This window comes from Anticarsia gemmatalis, chromosome W, assembly GCF_050436995.1.
Source record: "Anticarsia gemmatalis isolate Benzon Research Colony breed Stoneville strain chromosome W, ilAntGemm2 primary, whole genome shotgun sequence".
NCBI classification, from domain to species: Eukaryota; Metazoa; Arthropoda; class Insecta; order Lepidoptera; family Erebidae; genus Anticarsia; species Anticarsia gemmatalis.
Genome location: NC_134775.1, coordinates 2,247,518 through 2,273,255, shown reverse-complemented (window position 1 = coordinate 2,273,255; position 25,738 = coordinate 2,247,518). Strand labels below are relative to the sequence as shown.

At 36.7% G+C, this 25,738-nt stretch overlaps 1 protein-coding gene across 1 annotated transcript; it reads right to left on the bottom strand.

The window, feature by feature from the left end:
• Positions 1-23,627: 23,627 nt before the first annotated feature.
• LOC142985790 (uncharacterized) lies at positions 23,628-24,794 on the bottom strand. The gene has a single exon (XM_076134035.1). It carries the CDS (start codon positions 24,792-24,794, stop codon positions 23,628-23,630), a length of 1,167 nt encoding a protein of 388 aa, XP_075990150.1.
• Positions 24,795-25,738: the final 944 nt, after the last annotated feature.

Sequence of the window (25,738 nt, the reverse complement as noted above, 5' to 3'; positions counted from 1 at the left end):
CTGTTTGGACGGCAACTACTTCCTTTTCCAAGGCCAACATTACCTTCAGATTGATGGCGTCGCAATGGGCAGCCCCGTTGCCCCTGCACTGGCTAATCTCTGGATGGAGCACTTTGAGGAGAAAGCATTGGCACTCGGACCAAAAACCATACGGCTTTGGAAAAGATATGTGGACGACATCTTCTGCATTATCCAAGGAGGTCAACAGGAAGTAGATCAATATCTAGAACACCTAAACTCCATTCACCCTAAGATGAGGTTCACCTACGAAATGGAGACGGACAGGTCGTTGTCATTCCTAGATGTGAGAGTTGCCGCGAAACCCGATGGATCCTTATCACACTGTGTTTACCGGAAACCGACACACACAGATAGATACCTGCACGCTACATCACATCACCATCCCCGTCACTTGCAGTCCGTTATGACGTCACTGAAGAACAGAGCTCATGACCTCTGTGACCCTGAACATGTTGGGAAGGAGCTGGAACATGTTCAGGAGGTACTACGAATGAACGGATACCACGTAAGTCGACGAAGGAACAGGATCACGAAACGGAGTAAACATCCGGAGGTCAACAGACAGCCCGCCTACTTGCCCTACGTCAGAGGAGTGACTGATAAGATCGGGAATGTATTGAAACAATACAGCATCAGCACAGTGTTCACGCCGGGGGCAAAAGTCAGCAGCATGGTGGGCACACCGAAGGATGTACTACCGTTTCAAACACCAGGTGTCTACAAGATCAACTGCAGCTGCGGTAGTTCCTACATAGGCCAGACTAAGCGGTCGATAGCTAAAAGGGTCAAGGAACATATCGCCGCTGTTAAGAACCGTCAAATCAGCAAGTCAGCCATTGCGGAACATCTACTCGAAGCAGGAACTAATCACTGGATTGAATTCCATCGCCCTCAAGTCCTCTCCACTGAACGACATTTCTACTCGAGGATTGTTCGTGAAGCGATCGAAATCAAGAAACATCCAAATTTCAATCGGGAAGACGGCTTCAAATTATCCGCGACGTGGAATCCAGTGATTACTGTTACAAAACCTCGCTATGTTTCGCAATCGGTTAGCTCACAGAATAGGGACACGGTTAGTGTAGTGTGTGTTGGCGGTTGGAAAAATCAAAATATGAGGGTGGATGGACATTCGTCCGCCTCATATACACGAAGTCCTGTCATCGCTGCTCCAGTCTGCCTGGGACCACGGCGAGTGCAACCTGCGCCGAAACGTTAGGCATTTTAAGGTAAAATGCGTGTTCGCGTTAATTCCCGTATTCTATTATACATTAAACATGCAACGCGAGAGTTTAAAAGTTATGCTTAACTTTTCTGTCTATTAAACTCGTTGATTAGGAAAACAACATATTGAAATTTACTTATATTTATTCATTCTAATTTGAAACCATTTCGAAACTCGAGTGTATGGTTTAAAATTTATGGTTAGGTAACATAACTAATGCAAGTAATTTGAATTATTCACACTGCTATACCTACTATTCAGCTACTGAATATTTCACGTAGTTAATACACATTCACTATAAGAACGGTCTAATTACATAATATCGCATATTTATTAGAATCTGCGATAATCTAATAAAATATCTTAAGTGTATTAGGTAGTAATATCTTAGTATCTGGACAGTATTGAGTAAGGGTGCTTCTACATTTCATACAACCATTTTATACGACGAAGTATTATTGTACTACCTCCGTGGGTTGCACAACTAATGAACTATTAGCAGCAATGTATAGAACAGCAATATTGTATCACGATGAACGATCAAGCTTCGAATGAAAGAAATAAAACGATGGAACGAGTTGAGTTGGTTTTGAAAGACCTAGATGTTAGTATTATCAATATATTAATTTAACGTATTGTTTAAATAGATTATATGAATTTGAACCTACTATACAGGCCCTATGAAGAAAAAAAATATAAGAGTAAAAAAAACATTTAAAAAGATGATTAATCTTTGTCATTAACTTTCCTGAAAACAATTACAACTCTTAAGAGACGTGCCTTTGGTACTAAAAAACTTTAGGTGAATATGTAAAAAACTACTACTATAATCTTATATTATTTTATTACATTATATTATAATTATTTTTTTATAAATAGTAGTCTGCCCAGCTTGGTATACATAAGTATAGCCCTGAAACATCAAGTCCTTATCTAAGTTGAATGGTATGAACGTGTCGGCAGTAGTCTAGATCTATCTAGATTACCTATATTGTTTAGACAACTGTCTACCTAACAGCTTGTATTTGACACGGCTTTAACACAAGAAACGACAGTAACGCCATCTAGCTCTTAAAACCTCGAACTATGTAGTAAATAAAATAATAATGTACAAGTCTGAACCCTGACAATTGGACTTCAGTCTACAGGGCACAAATATACAGGCAGAATATTCCTAGAGAGCTTCGAGAGTAATAGTAAGCTCTTACCTGCTTAACTCAGCAACAGTTTACACACATTATGTCAACTGCATCAGAAGCCTGCATCACACAGCGTCTCGCATTAGCTTGACACGGATAATATACATATTAGTATAGCAGTCTTAAAAACTTACATGCATAGAAGGTATATGAAATACCAATGTTAATACACATTTCTTAACTCTGGGCTACAATTGAGACAAATCGAGCCAGTTTACATTGTAAGCGACAAAAATAGTTATTGTTACTTTTATATCAAAATGCACACCTAAAATATTTTAGAACTTAAACAGAACAGAAAACAGCTAGATCCATATTTAAATAACTGGCAGTTTTATAAAGGATGAAAAATAAATATTGAAAATAACAAAGTAAGTTATAACACAATACAATACAAAATACACATAATTAAAATGCTATTCACAAAAATAATTGTAGGTTTTATGAAGGGTGTGGTGTGTTTATAATAATCTAATATTATTATAATTATAAAGCTGAAGAGTTTGTTTGTTTGAACGCGCTAATCTCAGGAACTACTGGTCCGATTTGAAAAAATCTTGCAGTGTTAGACAGCCCATTTATTGAGGAAAGCTAAAGCTATATATCATCACGCTACGACCAATAGGAGCAGATTACCAGTAAAAAAATGTTACAAAAACGGGGAAAATTTTGACCCATTCTCTCTTCTGTTACGCAAGCGAAGTTGCGCGGGTCAGCTAGTGTAATATATCCAAAACTCAAGCATCTATGTTTAAAATATGAAACATAAATCAATAAAACGTCAGTAGGTACTGTAAAATTTCTTTAATGTCGCGTACGATGTTCTGCCACAACAGGCTCGATATTCCGATGACTAATAAATACCAATAGCACTTTGCTCGACCTGGGAATTGAACTAAGACATTGTAATCAGCATTTGTTTACACTACTGAGCCCCACAAAGGCTATCTAACAACAACATAATGATAGTCCTAACTGAATAAACCCTTAACAAGAATTAGGGAAATTGAACAGATTAATATTTGTATCCGTAGATTGTCTTCCAAATTATCTAACAAGTGAACCGCAAGAAAAACAATGTTATCATTGAATTAAAAAATATTACATCTTTTGCCTGCAATCCTCTCCATTATATTTATAACAGACCGGTTTAGTAACATTTCCTGTTGATTTCTTGGATAAATAAAAAATATAATAGTTAGCATACATTACAGTTATATGGTTTAGTATCCACGTAAGTCTTGTGGGATTTCCAGAATAAAAATGATTATATTTCTTAACTCAGGTTTCAAACTATCTTTTAACAAATTTTATTCTAATTCTATCTATACTAATATTATAAAGGGGAAATGTTTGATTTTTTGTTTGTTTGTTTGCATTGAATAGGCTCCGAAACTACTGGACCGATTGAAAAAATTCTTTCACCGTTGGCAAGCTAAACTATTCCCGAGTAACATAGGCTATATTTCATTTAAAAAAAAGTAGGGATGCTTATTAAAATTTGAATAATCTAACCCAAGTTGTAAAAAAATTAACAAAAAACTTCCTTCAATCGCGTGCGCTGCGAAAACTATTAATGATAGAAAAACATGATGTATTACAATTTTTTAGGACACATTACTGTCTACAAAAAATGTCGCGACAGCATGTCTCTATCTTTTATAGTTACGTCACAATAAGCGTCCTTTTATAAAAAAATAATAATATATACAGGGTGTAAATGACGGTTAACCGAAAACTTCAATGTTAATTTTGTGACACTAAATGCGCGAAATTTACTTCAACCATTTTTCTCGGAAATGATTGGTTCCCGAGTTAGTCATTTTTGAGCGTTCAATGTATAGTGAACAACGCGATGTATCTCCGCGCATGCCTACGAGATTTCTGGCGGCGCCGCGGCGGCGGCACACGGTGGATCGAAAATCGGCTGTAGAAGACATAGGATCTCGATGTCCTCAATGTTATTTTTTTTATGGAAATGTATTCTGCTAATCATTACTGTTCTATAAAATGTCATATGACGTAATTGTGTGCACAAATGGAAGAGTTATAATTTATTTAAGAAAATTTTGTATGAAGCTGACATGAAAAATGAGGATATCTCTGGAATCGCAAGGTTGGCCGTTATATCCTTGCACACTGATATAGTAGTATTTATTTGTGAATTTTTGACATACTTTATATCGCGGCATCACTTGCGATTTTTTTTCTAAAAATCGTCAAAATTTTCAAAAAAAATATTTTGTTTATGATACATTTTAATGCTTAAGTATGACAATAACAAGTGTAATTTACAATATTTTTTATGTTTAGACCAAAATGTTCTAAGAAATCACAAAATCTTACTACTCCTCCTCGAATGGTGTTCTTTGAACCTCGTATAATCTATGTTTCGGGCCTCTGAAGCTTCTTCCGAAAGACTTCCAATTGGTACAATTATTTTACTGCAATTATGTCCCCCCCCGTGAATCAACAATTTGTGGACGGTTGGTGACATTAAGTACCCATCATATAGTTCCATGTATTTTACAGCGGTTGTTATAGCGTATTCGTTAAATTATGGCATGTCTACAAACTCTCTAGATGTGATAGCTCTCAGAATCACAGCAAATCTGCGTATTATGTCTTCATCTAATGCAATGATCATCTTTGAATCATCTTGGACGAGTTTTTTTTTGTGGATGCAATAACTCTTGATGGCCTTCTCCTCTAGCAGACTACTTTTTGAAGTCGAGACGATACAGTATGTGTAAAAATTATTCCATCACATTTATGCGGGCATGAAGTGATGATAATCCGAACTCGTACACACCAGAAGAAATGGTTTTTGACGCAATGGCATCTAACTTATTCATTTATATGGTCTTAGCCAAGTTTGTAGACGTGCCGTAATTAAAGAATACGCTATAACAACCGCTGAAAAATACGTGGAACTGTATGATGGGTACTACATATCATCAACCGTCCACAAATTGTTGATTCACGGAGAGAACATAATTGAACTAAGGGTCCGCGCAAACGGGCCACCAACCACAGCCACTGGTGGCCAGCGACACCCACTTAACACATTTTTCCATATATTTTGTATAGACACACCGCACACGTGTAGCCGGTGGCGGCTACACGTTAAGCTTCTGTTTTGTATGTCAGTCAGTCTGTCAGTAACTACATTTGTATGGTCTGCTAAACTAAGTGGTGTAAATTTAATATCGTTTTCTATTATAGCCCTATGTAACTCACTTGCCTCTGCCTTATTCTTACAATAATAATAATTAAACACTTGTAGGATTGTTCGCAAGTTTATGCAAACCGATGAGTCAGGACATGGAGTTTTAGCACAAATTTAAATTCAATGGCGGTTACTTGGTACCTACCCGTAGCCGTCATTAATCAACCAGTTATTAGTAACTGAGTATAAATAAAAGTCCCCAAATAATAATAATAAATCTTTATTTCAGAACCAGGTTCCATAGTTTCTTACACTTAGTTACATAAAGTTTGTTTAGAAATCAAAAATTAAACAAAAAATAAAATTAAAATAAAATCAAATACAAAAATAAACAAAATTAAATAAAAAATAACAACTTCTCTTAAGCAGCTAAAGATAACCATCTTTTTAGCATAGAACTACACAACACACACACACAGGAAACAAGCATAAACACTTGTTTTCTGCGCAACGTAATGGGACACAACTTGTTTCAAAGAAAAGATAGCCATGTCAGTTGATACCTCCGGGCGAAAACCGAACTGTCCGTCATCTATCTTAAGAGCAGGACTTAACTTTTTATGTAGTAGACGTTCAAGCACCTTGGCCACAATCGTAGCCAGCGAAATGGGCCTATAGTTGGCCATACTAGACAAATCACCTGTTCTATTCTTTACTATAGGCACAACTAGAGTACGGATGAGTTCCTCAGGTAGATACTGATGCCACGCGCAAAGATTGAAGAATCGAGCTAGAACTCAATACGGCAATATGCTCACCCGCGTACCATAGATGTTCTATACTTAAGCCATCGTGTCCCGGTGATTTCCCACGTTTCATTCCCCTGAGTACCTCAATAACATCTTTTGATGTGACCTCAAAAGCATACTCATCTAACCTATGTACGTTGGCCCGATGATTGTGTAGGCGCCCGCTTGGTGGTTGTCAGGCGGATATCAAAATGCCTGCGGAATCGATTTGCAATAGCTACCCGGTTAGTCTCGCCTTCAACGTTCACCGGCATGCTACTTCTTGGGTTAAGCTTCTTAACCTCTGACCAAAACTTACAAAAAATTTTTGACGACGCGTGATTGGCTAGTATGCTCATCCTGATCTGTTCCTGGTTATCCTGTACAAACTTTAAAGCTGCTTTAAAGTACTTACGCGCGGCACGCATTTGTTCGTAATAGTATCCCGAACAAGGCCTACCATACATGTTCCACTGTAAGAACGTTTGCCTAGCCATTACATGATGCGGTTTCACATGGTAATTCCAACCAATTATATATCGCTTTCTGCTATCTTTACATACAAATGTACATTCAGCTGCTGCTTGTAATGATGTAATTATTTTAGTGTACAGAATATCTATTGTTTTAAAATGTTCTATCCCACTACAAATTATGTTACTATATACTATATATATACTATTACAATTACAACTAAATAATGAACTTAAACTATCAGTACAAAGCTTACATACAGTATTTATCACATTGTTCTTTATTTCTAATACCCCATTTATATTTAACTAGCTGATCCGCGCAACTTCGCTTGCGTCACATAAGAGAGAATGGGTCAAAATATTCCCCGTTTTTGTAACATTTTTCGTTGCTACTCAGCTCCTATTGGTCGTAGCGTAATTAAATATAGCCTATAGCCTTCCTCGATAAATGGACTATCTAACACTGAAAGAATTTTTCAAATCGGACCAGTAGTTCCTGAGATTAGCGCGTTCAAACAAACAAACAAACTCTTCAGCTTTATAATATTAGTATAGTATAGATATTGCAATCAGTCTCACTATCTATTATCAGTCTTTTACAATTAATAGTATTAAATCTTACCTGTATGACTAGTGGGAGGTGGTCCGACAGGAACGCATCGTATAGTACATAGCTGACCCGCACAACTTCGCTTGCGTCACCTAAGAGAATCATAATTATCCCCGTTTTTGTAACATTTTTCACTGGTACTCTGCTCCTATTGGTCGTAGCGTGATGATATATAGCCTATAGCCTTCCTCGATAAATGGGCTATCTAACACTGAAAGAATTTTTCAAATCGGACCAGTAGTTCCCGAGATTAGCGCGTTCAAACAAACAAACAAACAAACTCTTCAGCTTTATAATATTAGTATAGAAGTATAGATGCACGTCACTTACTGTTGGTTCAGCGGCCGCGGAGACAAGGCATACACTAATAGTTCCTCGGAACAGTAGCACAGAATAATAAGTACTAAAGTACAGAACACGCACTTCCCGCAACAATTTATAGAAATAACGACTCTTGGCACTAAGCAACAAAGTCAAATTCAGCTCATATAAGCGCTCCGTACCTAACGACATATTCACCTAAGTATTCCCGCTCTCTTTTAACGCGTAACTCTGTCACTGTCTGGCGTAGAGTAACGCGTTACCTATGACGCTAGAGTTGTCGGCTCGCCGCATCGTTGCTACCTGTTTTGGTTTGTTTACATTTTTACTATTTTCTATTCTTCATATGTCCTAAACCTGTGAACCGATTTATATCATTCAAACGGATAAAATAGTTTTAGTCTTAGACCTTTCATTTGATACCAAAATCGTAGAAATATCTCCATAAACAAAAAGTCACATTTGCAAGTTGCTCTCGTAATTATAAAGTATCAAATTCCTTAATAATTCAGACATGAGTCCATATTATTGTTAGTATCAACAAAGTAACTAATTATAATTAGAACTATTACTTTGTGGTAGGTAGGTACTGTAAAGTTTTATAGTTTTTAAATGAATTTGGACTTAGCTTTCCTCATCTGTAGGCAATGGAAAAAATGACAATCCCTCGTCCTTCTTTTTCGACAAACATTCATCAAATGAGCAATGCTTTAAACCTGCCAGTGTTACCAACTCTCAGAAATATTTACCCCTAAACCTAAGTCAAAACCCCCTAGAATTGCCTCAATTTGCTGAAAAAACCCCTAAAAAAAATTCCGAAGTCATTCGATGTGTAAAAAAAAATATTTTAATGACTATTATTGGATTAAATAGTTCTATTATATTCAGAAAAGTATATATTCAGAAAGCCCCTAAAAATACCCCTAGACATATAAAACCCCTAAAAAATCCCAACTCACTCATTTACCCCCTAAATCTGGGGGGAAAACCCCTAAGTTGGGAACCGTGAAACCTGCCATTCTATTTTAAACGTTTTTATAATAATATTACTCATAAAACTTCTAATAAACGCACGCACGAGTTCTACGCGTGAGCGTCGACACTCGACTCCCGTAGTGGCGCCGACGCCACGCGAATTTGTAGGCACTTATCGCTGTAGGTACGGCCGAGTGACGGGGGCCTGGTCTCGCTGCGGGGACCGAGACATCGCGTCGACGCACGCGCACACGTCTAACCACCGCTACACCGCTACCTCCTTCAAATCATAATAATAGGTTATTGAAGAACTGCTCGACTAACAAACTACAGGACCAGATAAGGGCAAAAACGGACATTAAGTGCACGTTTTCATTTAAAGGAAACTACGTGCCCTCAAACCGTTTAGATTTTATCAAATGTTATGGCAAATGTACCCAATGTGGAGCAAATATTTTATTTACTTTTTGTTCAACGAATACAAATTTCATAGATGTTAGTTGTTTTTTAAGTGAGTATAAAAAAGAATTTGTCCACGATCCGACTATTAAGAATAAACTAACTTCGACGAGAAAACAAAAATTTGCCGATAAGTTAAAGTAGGTACAATAAGGCATTAGCAGTTAGGGCTATGTTGGCAGACAAATTTATAAATACGGACAATCCAAGGGAACCTCCGACTTTTCCTAGATTAAGTACTTTGAGGCAAATACGTATGGAAGCTAAAAGTGCACTTCGGTTTGACAGAAATCCGATTTTATCAATATATGCTATGTCTCAAAGTCCGCCATTCAATTCATTTATCCAAAAATTCAGTTTAGTTCCTTTCTTTATATACTTTTGGACTAAAGAACAAAGTAAATATTACGACGAAGTATTAAAAAATGAACATAAAATTTTGTCTGTAGATGCAACCGATTCGATTTTCCAAACAATAGCGCCACCGGGAGTTAATGATTATTTGAAAAGCAGAGACCCCAAACATATGTTCTTGTATGCTGTTATGACATACACTAGCAAGCAGGCCCCCGTCACTCGGCCGTACCTACAGCGATAAGTGCCTACAAATTCGCGTGGCGTCGGCGCCACTCTGGGAGTCGAGTGTCGACGCTCACGCGACGAACTCGTGTGTGCGTTTATTAGAAGTTTTATGAGTAATATTAAGGCATTGCTCATTTGATGGATGTTTGTCGAAAAAGAAGGACGAGGGATTGTCATTTTTTCCATTGCCTACAGATGAGGAAAGCTAAGTTCAAATTCATTTAAAAACTATAAAACTTTACAGTACCTACCTACCACAAAGTAATAGTACTAACTATAATTAGTTACTTTGTTGATACTAACAATAATATGAACTCATGTCTGAATTATTAAGGAATTTGATACTTTATAATTACGAGAGCAACTTGCAAATGTGACTTTTTGTTTATGGAGATATTTCTACGATTTTGGTATCAAATGAAAGGTCTAAGACTAAAACTATTTTATCCGTTTGAATGATATAAATTGGTTCACAGGTTTAGGACATATGAAGAATAGAAAATAGTAAAAATGTAAACAAACCAAAACAGGTAGCAACGATGCGGCGAGCCGACAACCCTAGCGTCATAGGTAACGCGTTACTCTACGCCAGACAGTGACAGAGTTACGCGTTAAAAGAGAGCGGGAATACTTAGGTGAATATGTCGTTAGGTACGGAGCGCTTATACGAGCTGAATTAGACTTTGTTGCTTAGTACCAGGAGTCGTTATTTCTATAAATTGTTACGGGAAGTGCGTGTTCTGTACTTTAGTACTTATTATTCTGTGCTACAAGTTCAAGTATACCTTTGTGTTATATGGCATCGCAGTCTCACACTACTGATACTATAGCCGCTTGGTTAAGCACATGGGCACGTAATCGAAGTGCACCTAATGAAATAATATGCGATAACTCTTCTCCATTAATAGGGGCTATATGCCGTAATTTGTTAAATACGGATACCAACATGTATTTAGCACAGTGTTTTTCTCTTCTAGAAGGCCATGCTCATACTATACCAATATGCTATGAAAGATTGGACAAATCTCACTTTTTTAAAAATCTGTACAAACAAAGTTGCTTTCAAAAAGTATCAGAAAAATGCATTTTTTTTTATATAAATTGCATAAAACTAATTCACCAGCTTCAGAGCTACGAGGAAGTTAAATGTGTAATCAAATATATTGTTACGGTATCATTACATGAATATGTAAGCCTGGATTTTGGCGGTCAATCATCTAATAAGATAAGTTAACGAGTCCATATAAAGTAAAAATTGATTTGCATGATTGTAATAATAGCGGCTCAGTAAGTGATTTTTCTATATTACCAGATGATAATGATGATTTAAATAATACAGGTACTAGCACTGAACATCCAATAATTAAATATTATGACGAAATTATAGAAACAGAAAAATTATATTTGATTTTACATGACGCAAGGCACGAACATAAAAACGAATTTTATTTGCCTGCTGTCAATGACACTTTAAAAAGACTTTTAAAAAAACTACCTATGTGCGGTAACGTGATGTACAAATATTTTTCTAAAGTTACTACAGTTGCAAGTAGTTCAAATGTTGAAAATAATTTTAAAGACATTAAAACAATATTTTTCAATACAAAAGTAGAGCGAATACGATTAGACGAGTTTTTAATTCAACATTATAGCTATATTAATGGTAATATAATATTTAATTAAAAACTCGTCTAATCGTATTCGCTCTACTTTTGTATTGAAAAATATTGTTTGCGACAGTTAAAATAAATATGTCCAATCATCTCCAAAAAAACAATAACATTTCTAAGACTAAAAGTCTTGAAAAGGAATCTGATAGAATTGCATGTGAACGAGACTCTTGCGCTAGTAAAAAAATACCAAAAAAACAAGAAAAAGGAAACAGTAATGACTTTGAAATAGAGTCTGTATTTCAGGACATACCGATAGAAACGGAAAACTGGAGAGGTCTTGCCATTTCTCGCAAAAAAACTAACTTTTTATCCAAGCCACTGTACATCTTACAAAATGAAAATGTAGCCTCATCTAAAAATATAAAATTGGATTGACCAACACTTGTGCATTTGATGCAATCGCTCAAGCTTTCGCTGTAGCCTATAAAGATAGGATCATATTCCGTCAATTAATAGATTCCTCCCAAATTATGAACAGAGATGCATTTACTAAGTTTTGTATGATTTATCAAATACAAAAAGAAGTAGCAAATCATTATACGATAATAATAATAATCATTTATTTGCTAGAATATGGTAGTGATACAGGTTGTTAGATACATAATAGTCCACATATTCTGCCACATGTGGCGTGCAAAATATTAATACCTTATCGCTATACAGAGTTATTAAGTTAATTATAATAAAATGAAATGAAATGAAATTAAAGAAAATTATTTAATGTCAAAGTGAATCGTCATGTCAAATTAAGTATGTATTATTATGATATTATTATTAGTTAAAATCAAAATTTAATTTCAGAATTTAATAAAATAAAAATCAATTATTAAATTTTATCTTATCTTCAAAATATTCCTTAATACTATAATAGTTTTTATTGAGTAAGATATTAAATAATTTTCCTTTAAACACTGACAAATGTAAACTTATAAGGTCCTCAGGTAAGTGGTTGTATACTCTAATGGCCATACAAAATGAATTCCTTCTATATAATTCTAATTTGATGGGTGGCAACTTCAATCTTTTTTTATGACTGCCTCCGTGGCGCAGTGGTTTAGGTCGCCACGCCGATACCACTGCAACGGGAGGTCGTGGGTTCGATTCCCACACGGAGCAATTATTTGTGCGATCCACAAATAATTGCTTCGTGTCTGGTTGTGCTTTGTGTCCGTTGTTTGTATGTTTGTAAAAGTCCCCGCGACACAAGAGTAATTCTTAGTGCGGGAGTTGTCTTTAAAAAAAAAAAAAAAAAAAAAATGTCTTGTTCTACTACCTTTTACATCACCAAGTTTCGTAAAAAAATCGGGATGTGTCTTAACAAAAATGCAAATTTCATATATGTATGTAGCTGCATGGCAACGGTAATATTTTATGTTTGGTGAACAAAGGTTTGCAGCTGTCAAGGTAGTCTGCACCACACATAGCTATCATGCATTTTTTTTGCAATATAAATAATCTGTCCGCCTCTACGGAGTTACCCCATACAACAATACCATTTATTTATTTATACACACATAGTACATAAGCTTACAGCATAAATGCCAATTTGCTTATGTACCGTAATATACAAACAGAAAACGACATTAGAATAATACATGATATAAAATACAGCTATGGAATTACAACAAAAAAAAACATATCAGAATTAAAGTTAACATTACAAAATAATATTATCTTAAACGGTATTAGAGATTATTAACAAATATAATTATTGATTTATTATTAGATATTAATTTATTTTTGTATTGAATTATTAAGAAATGATTTAATTTCATAAATTATAGTGTTTGTTTTGTCAAAAAATAGGTCAACATCCCTGTTACTTTGCAAGAGATCATTAGTAAGTTGTATGGCTCTGATAGTGGGACTATTGGTGACGCGAGCAGAGTGCCATGATGGTGGGCATATGAGCAATCGGTGTTGCCGCCTTCCCGCACCACGAATATATTGGTTAGGGACATATAAGTGTATGCACTCGCGCACCGATGGATTATCTACTTGCCCTGATATTATTAAGTAATAATGTAAGATAAGCATAAATCTACGTCTAAATTCCAGAGTATTTAGACCAACCATTCCAGTCACGAATAAAGATGGGTATAAAAGGGGATAAAATCCAAATTGACGTTTATATACAAATCTCGCAAACTTTTTTTGTACTTTTTCAATCATTAAATTGTATAACTTTTCACGCGGGTTCCATATTACCGCATTGTATTCTAGCTTACTACGTACGTATGCGTTATAAAGGAGCTTAATGGCTTTGATACTATTGAACTGGGATGACATTCTAATTATAAAACCTAAACATTTGTTGGCCGATTTACATATGTTTCTAATATGTTCGCGAAAGTCTAGTTTAGAGTCAAACTGAATTCCAAGGTCTCTGATCGAGTAGACGCGTTCAAGCGGCACTTGTCCTAGCTCATAGGTGTAGGTAATTGGTGCCCGTGATCTAGTGAACGAAATTGTTTTACACTTGGCCACATTAAAAGACAGCTTATTTTTATTACTCCAATTGACAACCGCATCGATATCTGATTGAAGTGCGGTACAATCATTAGTATCGGAAATGGAGATGAACAATTTAAGATCGTCGGCGAACATAAGACATTCTGATCTGGAGACCACGCTTGGTAAATCGTTGACCATGATAAGAAACTGGGTCGTAGCCATGGAGCTGCCTTGGCTTACTCCAGACCTCGTGTAATATTCTTGGGATACGCAGTTTCCCATCTTTACATATTGTGCACGATCTCTAAGATAATTTGCCATAAGCCGAAGGAGCTGTGGGGAGAATCCAAAAGATGCAAACTTTGTCAATAAGACGTCATTATCCACAAGATCAAATGCCTTAGTAAAGTCAAAGTAGGCGGCGTCTACTTGTCCTCCTCTTGTGATATTTGTGCTCACATAATCAACGTAATTTACGTGATTGGTTAAGGTAGAGCGCGCGGGACGAAAACCATGCTGTGCGTTATCTAGTCTGCCGTTTATCTGAGTAAGGATATGGCTATTAATTATAGTTTCGAATATTTTTCCAAAAGTGGATAATATCGCTATGGGTCTAGAATTAGTTACGTCAGCAGATGTGTTGCTTTTGGGTACTGGCGTTACTCTAGAGACCTTCCACTTGCTAGGATAGACACAGTTTTGGAGAGAAAGATTGTAGATATGCAAAAGGGGTTTTTCTAACGCAGGTAGGCAATCTTTAACCAAGAAAGTTGGTATATTGTCAGGGCCATAAGCGGATGACAGTTTGAGACGACGTACTGCTTTCATTAATTGTGCCGAGTTGATTGATTGTAGAGCAACTTCAGATACGTAACCGCGGTCTATGGCGTCTCGCATGGCTGCATCAGGGTCTAGCAATGGAGTATTTTTGTGAAACACTGAACTAAAGTGTTGTGCGAAGGCGTCAACAGCCTCCTGTCCTTCCACTGACCTACCCTGGTAGATAAATTCTCGACACTGTTGTCTATTTTGACGTTTGTCTTTAATAAAGTTCCAAAATGATGTGGGATCTAAGGCTATTTTCATTTCAATTTTTTGGAGATAGTCTTTGTATGCACTATGTATGAGTAACTTGACTTTACTTCGATAGAATTTAAAAAGTTCCCTATTTACCTGTAGTTGATATGTTTTAAACATTTTTAGGTTATAATATTTTAGCTTTATATAGTGGATTATTTCACTTGTAAACCATACCGGATATACATATTTACTATTGAGCTGGACTTTTTTGAGTGGGACGTGCATATTTTTTTTTTTTTTTTTTTTTTTTAAAAAAGACAACTCCCGCACTAAGAATTGCTCTTGTGTCGCGGGGACTTTTACAAACATACAAACAACGGACACAAAGCACAACCAGACCCGAAACAATTATTTGTGGATCGCACAAATAATTGTCCCGTGTGGGAATCGAACCCACGACCTCCCGTTGCAGTGGTATCGGCGTGGCGACCTAAACCACTGCGCCACGGAGGTAGTCAATTTATGATATTATTCAAGATATCATAGAGTGTGTTAACTGCCATGTTTACATCCGTTTGAACCAAGAGTTCCGTCCAATCTATGTTTGCGATATCTGAATATAAACTATTGAAATCTGCTTTACGAAAATTCCATTCTGGACATTGGTTATTTGATGGCTTTTGATGGTTTTTAATGTAGTCACATTTGGATAAAGAAAGTAGTATTTCTAAGGGCGGGTGGTAAGTATCCATTGGTACTAGAGGCTCAGTATCAGATGTTACATTGATATTTTTTGGTAGCAAGGTTGTCAGAATTAGGTCCAACTTGGAACCATGTTTGTTACAAATATTATTACATTGGTTTAATCTACAAAAATTCATAAACATTTCAAATTGTATTACAGTAGATTTATTACAGGATTTTAAGTTAAAGCACCATAACGCAGTATAGAGGAGACATATGCATGATATACAGTAAGAGCTGTTTGTATGTTAACAATCTGTCTAGTTCTCATCAACACGTAAACATAACGGTCTAGTTTGTTAATAGTTTTATTTATATGTGGTTTCCAATTACAGTATTTATCCACTGTAATACCCAAAAATACACATTCAGCCACTGTATTTAAAATATTATTTCCATAGTTTATGTTGAGATCTACTATATTAGAATTATAAGTTTGAAATTGTATAATGTTAGTTTTAGAAATATTTAGTTTTAAATTGTTACTTGCTAACCAGTCTGTTGTATTCTTTATGGCGTTATTAATATTGTGCGTTAATTCTATTTCGTTTTTACCCGTGACTATTAAGGTTGTGTTGTCTGCGAACAGTATACATTCAGTATCTATGACATCAGGCAGATCATTGATATATAAAAGGAAAAGAAGAGGTGATAATAAGCTACCTTGAGGCACCCCGTAATCGTTCTGGGAGTAGTCTGATCTTGTAGCATTTTTGGTGAGATTGAACAGTTTTTGAGATTTCAACACATTGAAGTCTTTTGTCCAAATAACTCTTTATCCATTCATTAGCAGTACCACGAATACCGTAGTTATATAATTTGGAAATCAGCTTTTTATGACACACAAGGTCAAATGCCTTTGTCATATCTAGGAATATGCAGGCTATCCTTATCTTTTCATTTAGACTCTGGGTTATATGTTTTAGGAGGGAAAAACATGCAAGAGAGGTACTACTTTTCTTCCGAAAACCGTATTGCGAACATTTAAGAATTTTAGATGCCTCTATGAATCTTTCTAACTGATTACACATTATTTTTTCGAAAATCTTAGCTATAATTGGTATTAATGTAATTGGTCTGTAGTTATTCATACTTCTTTTATCTCCTTTTTTGTACAAAGGTTTAACAATAGACTTTTTTAAGCGACTCGGATATATACCATCAGACATGGATAGATTAATTATATGTGTCAACGGGCCCGCTAAGCTCATTGCACACCTTTTTAAGACTTTAGTATGTAGGTTGTCATAGCCTGTTGAGTTGGTATCTTTCAGGCATTTTATTGTATTATATACCTGTAAATTATCTACTGGAACTAAAAAGATGCTGTTTGGATTTTGAGAGATATTGTTTGTGCTATTATGGTTTTGTGCGAGTCTATCTGATGTCTTTGTTAAAGATATGTAGAATTTATTAAATAAGTTACATATTTGATTCGGGTCGTCATATTTTATGCCATCAATGTTAACGCTATCAATTTCGGAGTAATTCGTCATGTCATTTGTGTTCTCTTTAATAATCTTCCACGCTGCTTTGCATTTGTTTTGCGACGCATTCATGTAACGAGAGTTGTTAATTTGTTGTGCTTTTTGTATACAGTTCTTTAGTATTTTCGAGTATCGCTTATATATTATCTTATTATGTTTTTTATTGGGTTTTTGTAGGTGATATTTTAGGTATAAAATTCTTTTAATGCAGCAACGCTTTATGCCTTTAGATAGCCACCTATTTTTTGTCGGTTTTGTTAAGCATTTAATTTTTTTTAGTGGGAAACATAAAGAGTAAAACAAAGTAAGGGTGTCATGGAAGGTGTTAAAGCTTTCATTTGTGTCTTGTGATTCGTAGATTTCGGAGAATGATAAACATGCTAGATATTTACTGTATTTATTAATATTCTCTTCACTTAAATCTGTCACATTCTTGAACCAGCAGCGTATAGGAGTCTTCGAGTTATTAAGTTTAGAGTTAATTTCCGCATCAAAAGTAATCAATTGCCCTGTCTCATGATCTGAGAGTGCCAAGTAACGAAGATTCGGTTTAACGTTTGGAATATTACTCGATATCAAATCTTAACATGCATTCTTCCGCGTGGGCTGTATTATATGGTTTTTCAAGTTATTATTGCTAAGAATAGAATTTAATTCTTCAGATATTTTGTTGGATTTAAGTAGGTCTATGTTCCAGTCACCGCATAATATTACTTTCTTGTTACCTTTTTTGCTTGGGTGGCTGCCAGGCGTTCTAATTTATTTAAAAATATTGTTGGACTTGATGTGGGTGTCCTATATATGCACACAATTATAAGATTGAGCTTAAGTATCTCAATTCCGCAGCATTCGAAGTGTAGGGGTATTGGTGATAAGTTGGCTATTTCTTTATATTCTAAAGTATTTTCGAGTAGAATACATGTACCACCTCGCCTCTGGTTTATTCTGGAGAAGTAAGATACTAATTTATAGTTTTTCAGTCTACAGTTACATTCTGTGCCACGTTTGAGGAAGGTTTCACTTAAGCAAATAACGTCAATGACACTTGTGTTCTTATTTAGTTCTTCTACAGTAATTTCTAGGATATCTTGTTTATTTAGTAGGCCGGCCATGTTTTGGTGTAGTAGTGTTATCTTTTTACTAAGGACTTGATTAGCGAAAAAATGTTACGTCAGAGGGGGTATTTATTTGTTTACTTTTGTTATAGGACTCGTTGTGATTATTATTAATAAAATATGAGGTAATCTTAGTCTGAAATAGTTGCTTGGACGTCGTTCTGGGTTCTTTAATTATATTCGTGTGTTTTGAAATGGCTTGTTGCCATTTGCTTCTAATCTCACTTTGGTATAAACTATATTCTATATCAACATTTAGTTTGTAGCTTAAATAATTAATATAATCGTTATGTGAGCGTGATTGATAATAATAAGTATTTTTACCAGGCATTTTATCAGTGTACGTTATTTTAAGATATTTACAGTTCTTATAGTTTTTTATCAGTAATTCTATATTATTGTTTAACATATTTTCGTTAAAGTAAGGATTATATAGGACATTAGTTACATATACAGATTGGTTACGTAGTTTGTACAGTACATTACACATCTCAGACATCACTTGGAATGGATTTCTATCGTTTGAGCCTACTGCTAGAAGTATAATATCATTTTGATCAAGGTGCCTAATAAATTCTTCATGGCAATCACTTAGGATCTGCGCACTTGTTGCGTTGGGCTTGATGGTCGAGGTTACTTCGTAGTTGTCGTTTTCTGACCGTGTCTTGAGGATACTTCGGGCCAGTCCTCTCACTTGTTGATCGCCGAATATGTACATTTTGTATTTATTTTCATTTCGCTGTTTGTTTTTCAAATGAATAGCAGGATCCGCGTTGTTATTCGGTTTGTGATCATCGGTACTGTTGGGGGTTTTTCGGGATGGCTTATTTTCAGATTCATTTTGTGTTACAGTACTATTTTCGATGTTCTGAATATAGGGTACACCTTGTATTACGTGAGGTGAATTTTTGAACGTATCTGTCAGTCGCCGTTTAGCAGAATATCGCTTTGCCGAAGATTGAACTTTACGTAGTGAAGATCGGGGCGTTTTACAGATTTGTTTAAGTAATTCAATTTCCTGTGACAAATGCGATATTTGTTTTTTAAGGTCGTTGTTCTCGAGTATGACATTCTCTAATTCACTTTGCGTACTCAGTAGATTCGATTTCAGATTATTAATTTCTGACTTCATTTCTTCTTTACAGAGTGTTACCATATTTGTAGACATGTCCAGACTTCTTCCCATTTGGTCATCTAAATCTGATGAGTCAAAGGAGACACTCATGTCTATCCTGTTGTCCATTGATTTTTTTTATTTTTTTTTACAAAAGACAACTCCCGCACTAAGAATTGCTCTTGTGTCGCGGGGACTTTTACAAACATACAAACAACGGACACAAAGCACAACCAGACCCGAAACAATTATTTGTGGGTCGCACAAATAATTGCTCCGTGTGGGAATCGAACCCACGACCTCCCGATGCAGTAGTATCGGCGTGGTGACCTAAACCACTGCGCCACGGAGGCAGTCATTGCATCTAGATAGGGGTTTTCTGATCGTTATGTTGCCGAAATCATCCATGGTTTAGCGCCCTCTATTTTCCTAACGAGAAACTGAGTATCAGTCTAGCGGCTAATATCGAAAAACGAGATGACTTACTATCCCCACTATTTAGCTCTGATGATAGTGTTCACGATGCCAAACAGTGCCGTGTGCTTGCAACATCACAAAAATATTTGATGACATCTGTTTGCCCTATTTTTCTGCCAACAGAAAAAAATGTTGCAAAAACAAGCAGTGTTTTTACTCAGAAAACAAAGTAAATTTTTATTGTAAGTATTTGCCATTAAATTTAAATATATTAAAAAATAAAGGCATTATTAAATTAGAAGAGTCCATAGAATCTGGAATGAACAATGACTTTGCTCCTATCTGTAATTTTTGCGGTATAATATAAAAAATAGAGAAACCTTAAATATAAATAATATACTGATGAACAATCGGCGGCCTTATCGCACAAGGCAATCTCTTCCAGGCAACCATGGGATGGAGAGAGAAGTGTAGATGTAGAAAAGGGTAGAATTGTGTACAAGTAACATAAACTAAATACATTAGTAACATAAATAAAGGCAGGTCATAATAACATACACTGATTATTACATAAATAGAGAATTCATAGAAATTGTATAAATAAAATAGACATAATAAATAAATAAATACATATATTTATATATATATTCATACAGAGATAGCAAGAGGAGTTTAGACAGTCATTGGAAAAGAAAAAGGTTAGAAGAGTGAAAGTAAAGAGATATTCAAGGCAAGGTGTTTTGCAGTGATAGGTAGTGCTCCTTAACCCGATTTTTGAAAATTGGCAAGCTTTGCACTTGCCTAATGGATAGCGGCAGCGCATTCCACAACCGCACAGCTTGCACAGTAAACGAGTGGTCTAAAAATTTGCTGGAGTGCACAGGCATCTTAAGTCTCAAGTTTTCTGATGATCGTAAAAACCTTGAATGCGTGTCATGTAGAAAAACAAAACGTTGTTTGAGATAGAAGGGAGTCGAGGGATTAAACAAGATATTGTACAGAAGATAGAGAATGTGAGCATTCCGGCGTGAACGTATTGGTAACCACTTGTAGTCCGTAAGCCAGGCACTAATTTTCGTCAGTCATTTCCTCTCAGTCGATAATTCGTAAAATGCCTCAGAGAGTCGCATTATGACGCGTTGTAAACGTCAGCTGCGGCTCCGAGGGTGGGTTGAGCAGTGGCAGCCGCCCAAACACGTAAAAAAAATAAAAATTTTTAGTCATTTCCTCCCGATTAAAAACTTGATCAAATTAAAGTTAAACCAATATTTCGAAGAAATAAAATCGTCAGCTGGTTATACAGTGGTGGATTATACGTCAGCTGGTCACGCAAAGTTGTTGACAACATACTAGAGGCAAGAGACCGGGGCGAAGGCTCGATATTAACATTATTAGATTTTTCCCGCGCTTTTGATAGTGTAAATATAAATTTGTTACTTTCAAAATTGTCGTTCTATGGTTTTGACTGCGACACGGTCAAGTGGTTTGAAAGTTATCTAACTAATAGACTCCAGCGGGTTGAGATTAAAAAGAAAGACGGTACTACTTTGTCTTCCACCCCTAAAGCAGTTCCCAGGGGAATTCCCCAAGGATCACTGTTGGGACCGCTGCTTTTTATTATATATAGTGCAGATATAACAACCTGTATACGAAACAGTAAATACCATATTTATGCCGATGATACACAATTGTATCACTCCATGACGGCAAACAACGTATCGACTGCTGTGCAAGCTATAAACTTGGATCTGGAAAGACTTGTATCTTGGAGCAATAAAAATTCGCTATCACTAAATCCACAGAAATCCAAGTTTATGATTATGGGCAGCAAGAAACAAATAAATTCATTATTATCATGTAGACCGGAAATAAAAATTATGGGGGTAAATATTGAAAGAGTTGATACAGCTAGAAACCTAGGCCTACTCTTTGACCCTGAACTACGCTTTGAGGGACACGTAAACAATCTGGTCAAAAGCTGTTTCTATAAATTAAAGGTTCTGTATAGGATCAGGAAATTCCTTAGCATACCAATGAGAGAAATGCTAGTTGAATCCCTTGTTCTATCAAAGCTCAATTATTGTGATGTGGTTTACGGGCCTTGCCTGTTGTCACGTACAGTCCGACTGATTCAACGGGTACAGAACGCTTGCGCTCGATTCTGTTACAATATACCCCGAAGGAGCCACATCACTCCCTATCTGAATCAATATAATAAATTAAAAATGGAGGCAAGGAGAGAGCTTCACCTGGCTACCTTATTATTCGGGGTTCTAAGTAATAAAACACCGGAGTACCTCTATAACAGGCTGGTTTGGCGACGTGATCACTATTCGTACTCCACAAGATCGTCATCGAGGCCGCTTTCCGTACAAAATCACAAAACTGTGGCATTCAGGGGATGTTTTAGGTATGCCGCCACTCACTGTTGGAACAATATACCACCGCCTGTAAGATCCCTAAAATCAAAATTTAGTTTTAGAAGTAATATGAAAAAAATACTTCTCAACCAGCAAATAACACGTAGTCATACTTAGTATAGATAATCTAATATGTAATTGCTTACTACTTACACTATGTTTATGATCCATGCACATCATAATTTTGGCATAAGCTGGTTTTTCTTACTGCTCCTCATACAGTGGTGGCGGTGATTTGTTATCTTTGTTGTTGACGAAGTGTGGCTGCCATTTTTGTTTTGCATCTTTGTTTGTGTCCACGGAAATTTTTAAAATCAGGTTGCGAAATTTGTTTCAACGTTATTTATATTACATTATTATGGTATGTGTTACGGAATATTATGTAAATGTAAACTTTTAGAGATATACACTCACCTTTATTTACAAAATTTATTATGTTTATGTAATTCAATTTTGAAGGCTAAAAAATTATGTTCAATATCGCGTGACTCGTGCGCTGCTGTCGCGCCGGCGCGTGTTTGTGAGTAATTCACGTGATGGGACCGGCGCGGCGGCGGCGGCGGCGAGCGAGACGGGTCTTGTGTGAGAGAGATAACTACAAGTATGTACGACAATAATTTGTGTACCTACATAATATTTATAATGATTCAGTTTATTTATTTATTAGTATTTTTTTCAATTAATATGTGGGTATTTTTGTTGGTGATGGGTATACAAGTAAGTTTGTAAACAATGGTTTTTTTTTCTGTTTCTGCTGCTCCCGTAAATGGCGTCATTTAGGGTGGTCACTGAAAACCAGCGCTGTGTTGTGGTTTGTCACAACCAGCATAATGCTGAGTGACCTCCCTGTTGGCACACAGGACGCTGCTTATTTAATATTAATATTATTGTGTTTTGATATGGTTTCTGTGTGTTCAATAAATACTATTTTCTTTCTTCTTTCTTTTCTTTCTTTCTTTCTTTCAAAGATGTAAAAAAAAAAAAAAAAGTTTAGTGATTTCCTCTCAAACGAAAATTTATCAGATGATAGTTTATGTATTGTTTTTAATAAATAAATTAGTCAGCTGGCTGTATGTAGGTGGAATGTTTGTCAGCTGATGACCTTAAGGTGTAACGTAGGAGCAAAGTAAATGTATCAGCTGACGTGTTTTCCCCCAAAATACTGCCAGCTGATTGTTTTAATTACTTACAGGATCATGTCAACAATTAGTATAACTATTTTTTTTCGGGAGGAAATTTTTTATTTTTTTAATTTTTTTTTTATTTATTCCTTTATTTCAGGCAACTGAGGCCCATAGTAATACAATAAACAAAATACAACTTATAAATAGACTAATACATACAAAATATAACTTATTCTAAGTGACACGTGATCCAGGTGTCGCCTGACGCGTGGTGTCGGGTAGCCGTCCTCTGTACCGCCGGAACACAACACCTCTCGGCCAAAATTCCTCCTTCATGAAGGTCGACAGATGCTCAGTCGGCACTCTCACCACAAATGAGTTGAAATTCACATTGTGACAAGACTGCAACTGCTCGACCCTCAGTTTGAAATTGCTTTTCACTTGGACGTACTCTACAATGTTTTCGGCCTTTGTAGAGTAGTGCAGGCGGGACACGTACAACAGCGTCGCAGGCACGGCTGGACGCAGCAGATGGTTCGGTCCGGTCGGTGCAGTACCGCACTGATTGCGACGAGATGACTTCCTCTTTTTCTTCTCCACCTTGATGAAGCCATCCTTTTCGCACGTAGCCTCGTTCTTCTTACCCTGATGCGGATTGACGTCTGATCGCATAGTGATCTTCTTATCCCCTTTCTGTCGCCACTGTGGTGGTTGTCCAGCTGGTTGGTTGGCGGCAACTGCCGCGTAGGCACGTGTCGGTGTTGACGTAGCGGCACGTGTCACTACCTCGACCGATGTTGTTGGGGGGACGGGGCGGGCGGCGGGGCGCGGTGCGACGCAAGCAGTTTCGGCAGCTAGCGACGACTTAGGACTCGCCGCTTCCAAATTGCCGACGGATGCGTTTTGCGCCCCGCGACGTGTGTTGACGTTGGAGGTGTCGGGTGACTTACATGACGAAACAGCGCCACGTAACTGCGCCAACTCCTCACGCAATTCACCGATGGTGTTATTAGACACCTCCAGCATCGACTGCATCTCAGCCAGACTCGACTTTAAGAACGTGATGTCCTTTAACAGCCTGGTAACGTCGACGTGGTCGAATGTGACAGGTGGGAGTTTATGCAGCTCCTTCGCCACAAAGGTCGGCACGTCATCCGGATCCATTACCTTCAGCAAAGCGATGATATCTTGCACGCTCTTCTCTGTCCCATCTCTTCTGCGAGACGGCATCTGGTCCAGCTTGCCAAGGGACTGGTATAACAATCTCTTGCCGCTGCTGATGTCCTCTTCTTTGAAATTGGACTTGCAGATCTGCATCACGCTGACCTCGTCCATAGTGTCAATGGCATTTTGAATAAATGCCAACAACTCGTTAGCTATAAGTTGGGTACTCATAGCCATGATCACGTGCAACGGCTACGGCCGCGCAACACCGAAAGTAAATAATATTCAGAGCCTACTAATGCACGTCCGTATTTGAGCGCGCATCGAACAAGACTCCATCGAAGAAGAATCGAGAAATGACGTACTTAAAGTTATTCAACATTATAGTCGGTAAGCCAGGCGCTAATTTTTGTCATTTTATTTCTTCGAAATATTGGTTTAACTTTAATTTGATCAAGTTTTTAATAGGGAGGAAATGACAAAAAATTTTTTTTTTTTACGTGTTTGGGCGGCTGCCACTGCTCAACCCACCCTCGGAGCCGCAGCTGACGTTTACAACGCGTCATAATACGACTCTCTGGCATTTTACGAATGATCGACTGAGAGGAAAGAACTGACAAAAATTAGCGCCTGGCTTACCGACTATAATGTTGAATAACTTTAAGTACGTCATTTCCTCCCGAAAAAAAATAGTTATACTAATTGTTGACATGATCCTGTAAGTAATTAAAACAATCAGCTGGCAGTATTTTGGGGGAAAACACGTCAGCTGATACATTTACTTTGCTCCTACGTTACACCTTAAGATCATCAGCTGACAAACATTCCACCTACATACAGCCAGCTGACTAATTTATTTATTAAAAACAATACATAAACTATCATCTGATAAATTTTGGTTTGAGAGGAAATCACTAAACTTTTTTTTTTTTTTACATCTTTGCGTGACCAGCTGACGTATAATCCACCACTGTATAACCAGCTGACGATTTTATTTCTTCGAAATATTGGTTTAACTTTAATTTGATCAAGTTTTTAATCGGGAGGAAATGACTAAAAATTTTTTTTTTTTACGTGTTTGGGCGGCTGCCACTGCTCAACCCACCCTCGGAGCCGCAGCTGACGTTTACAACGCGTCATAATGCGACTCTCTGAGGCATTTTACGAATTATCGACTGAGA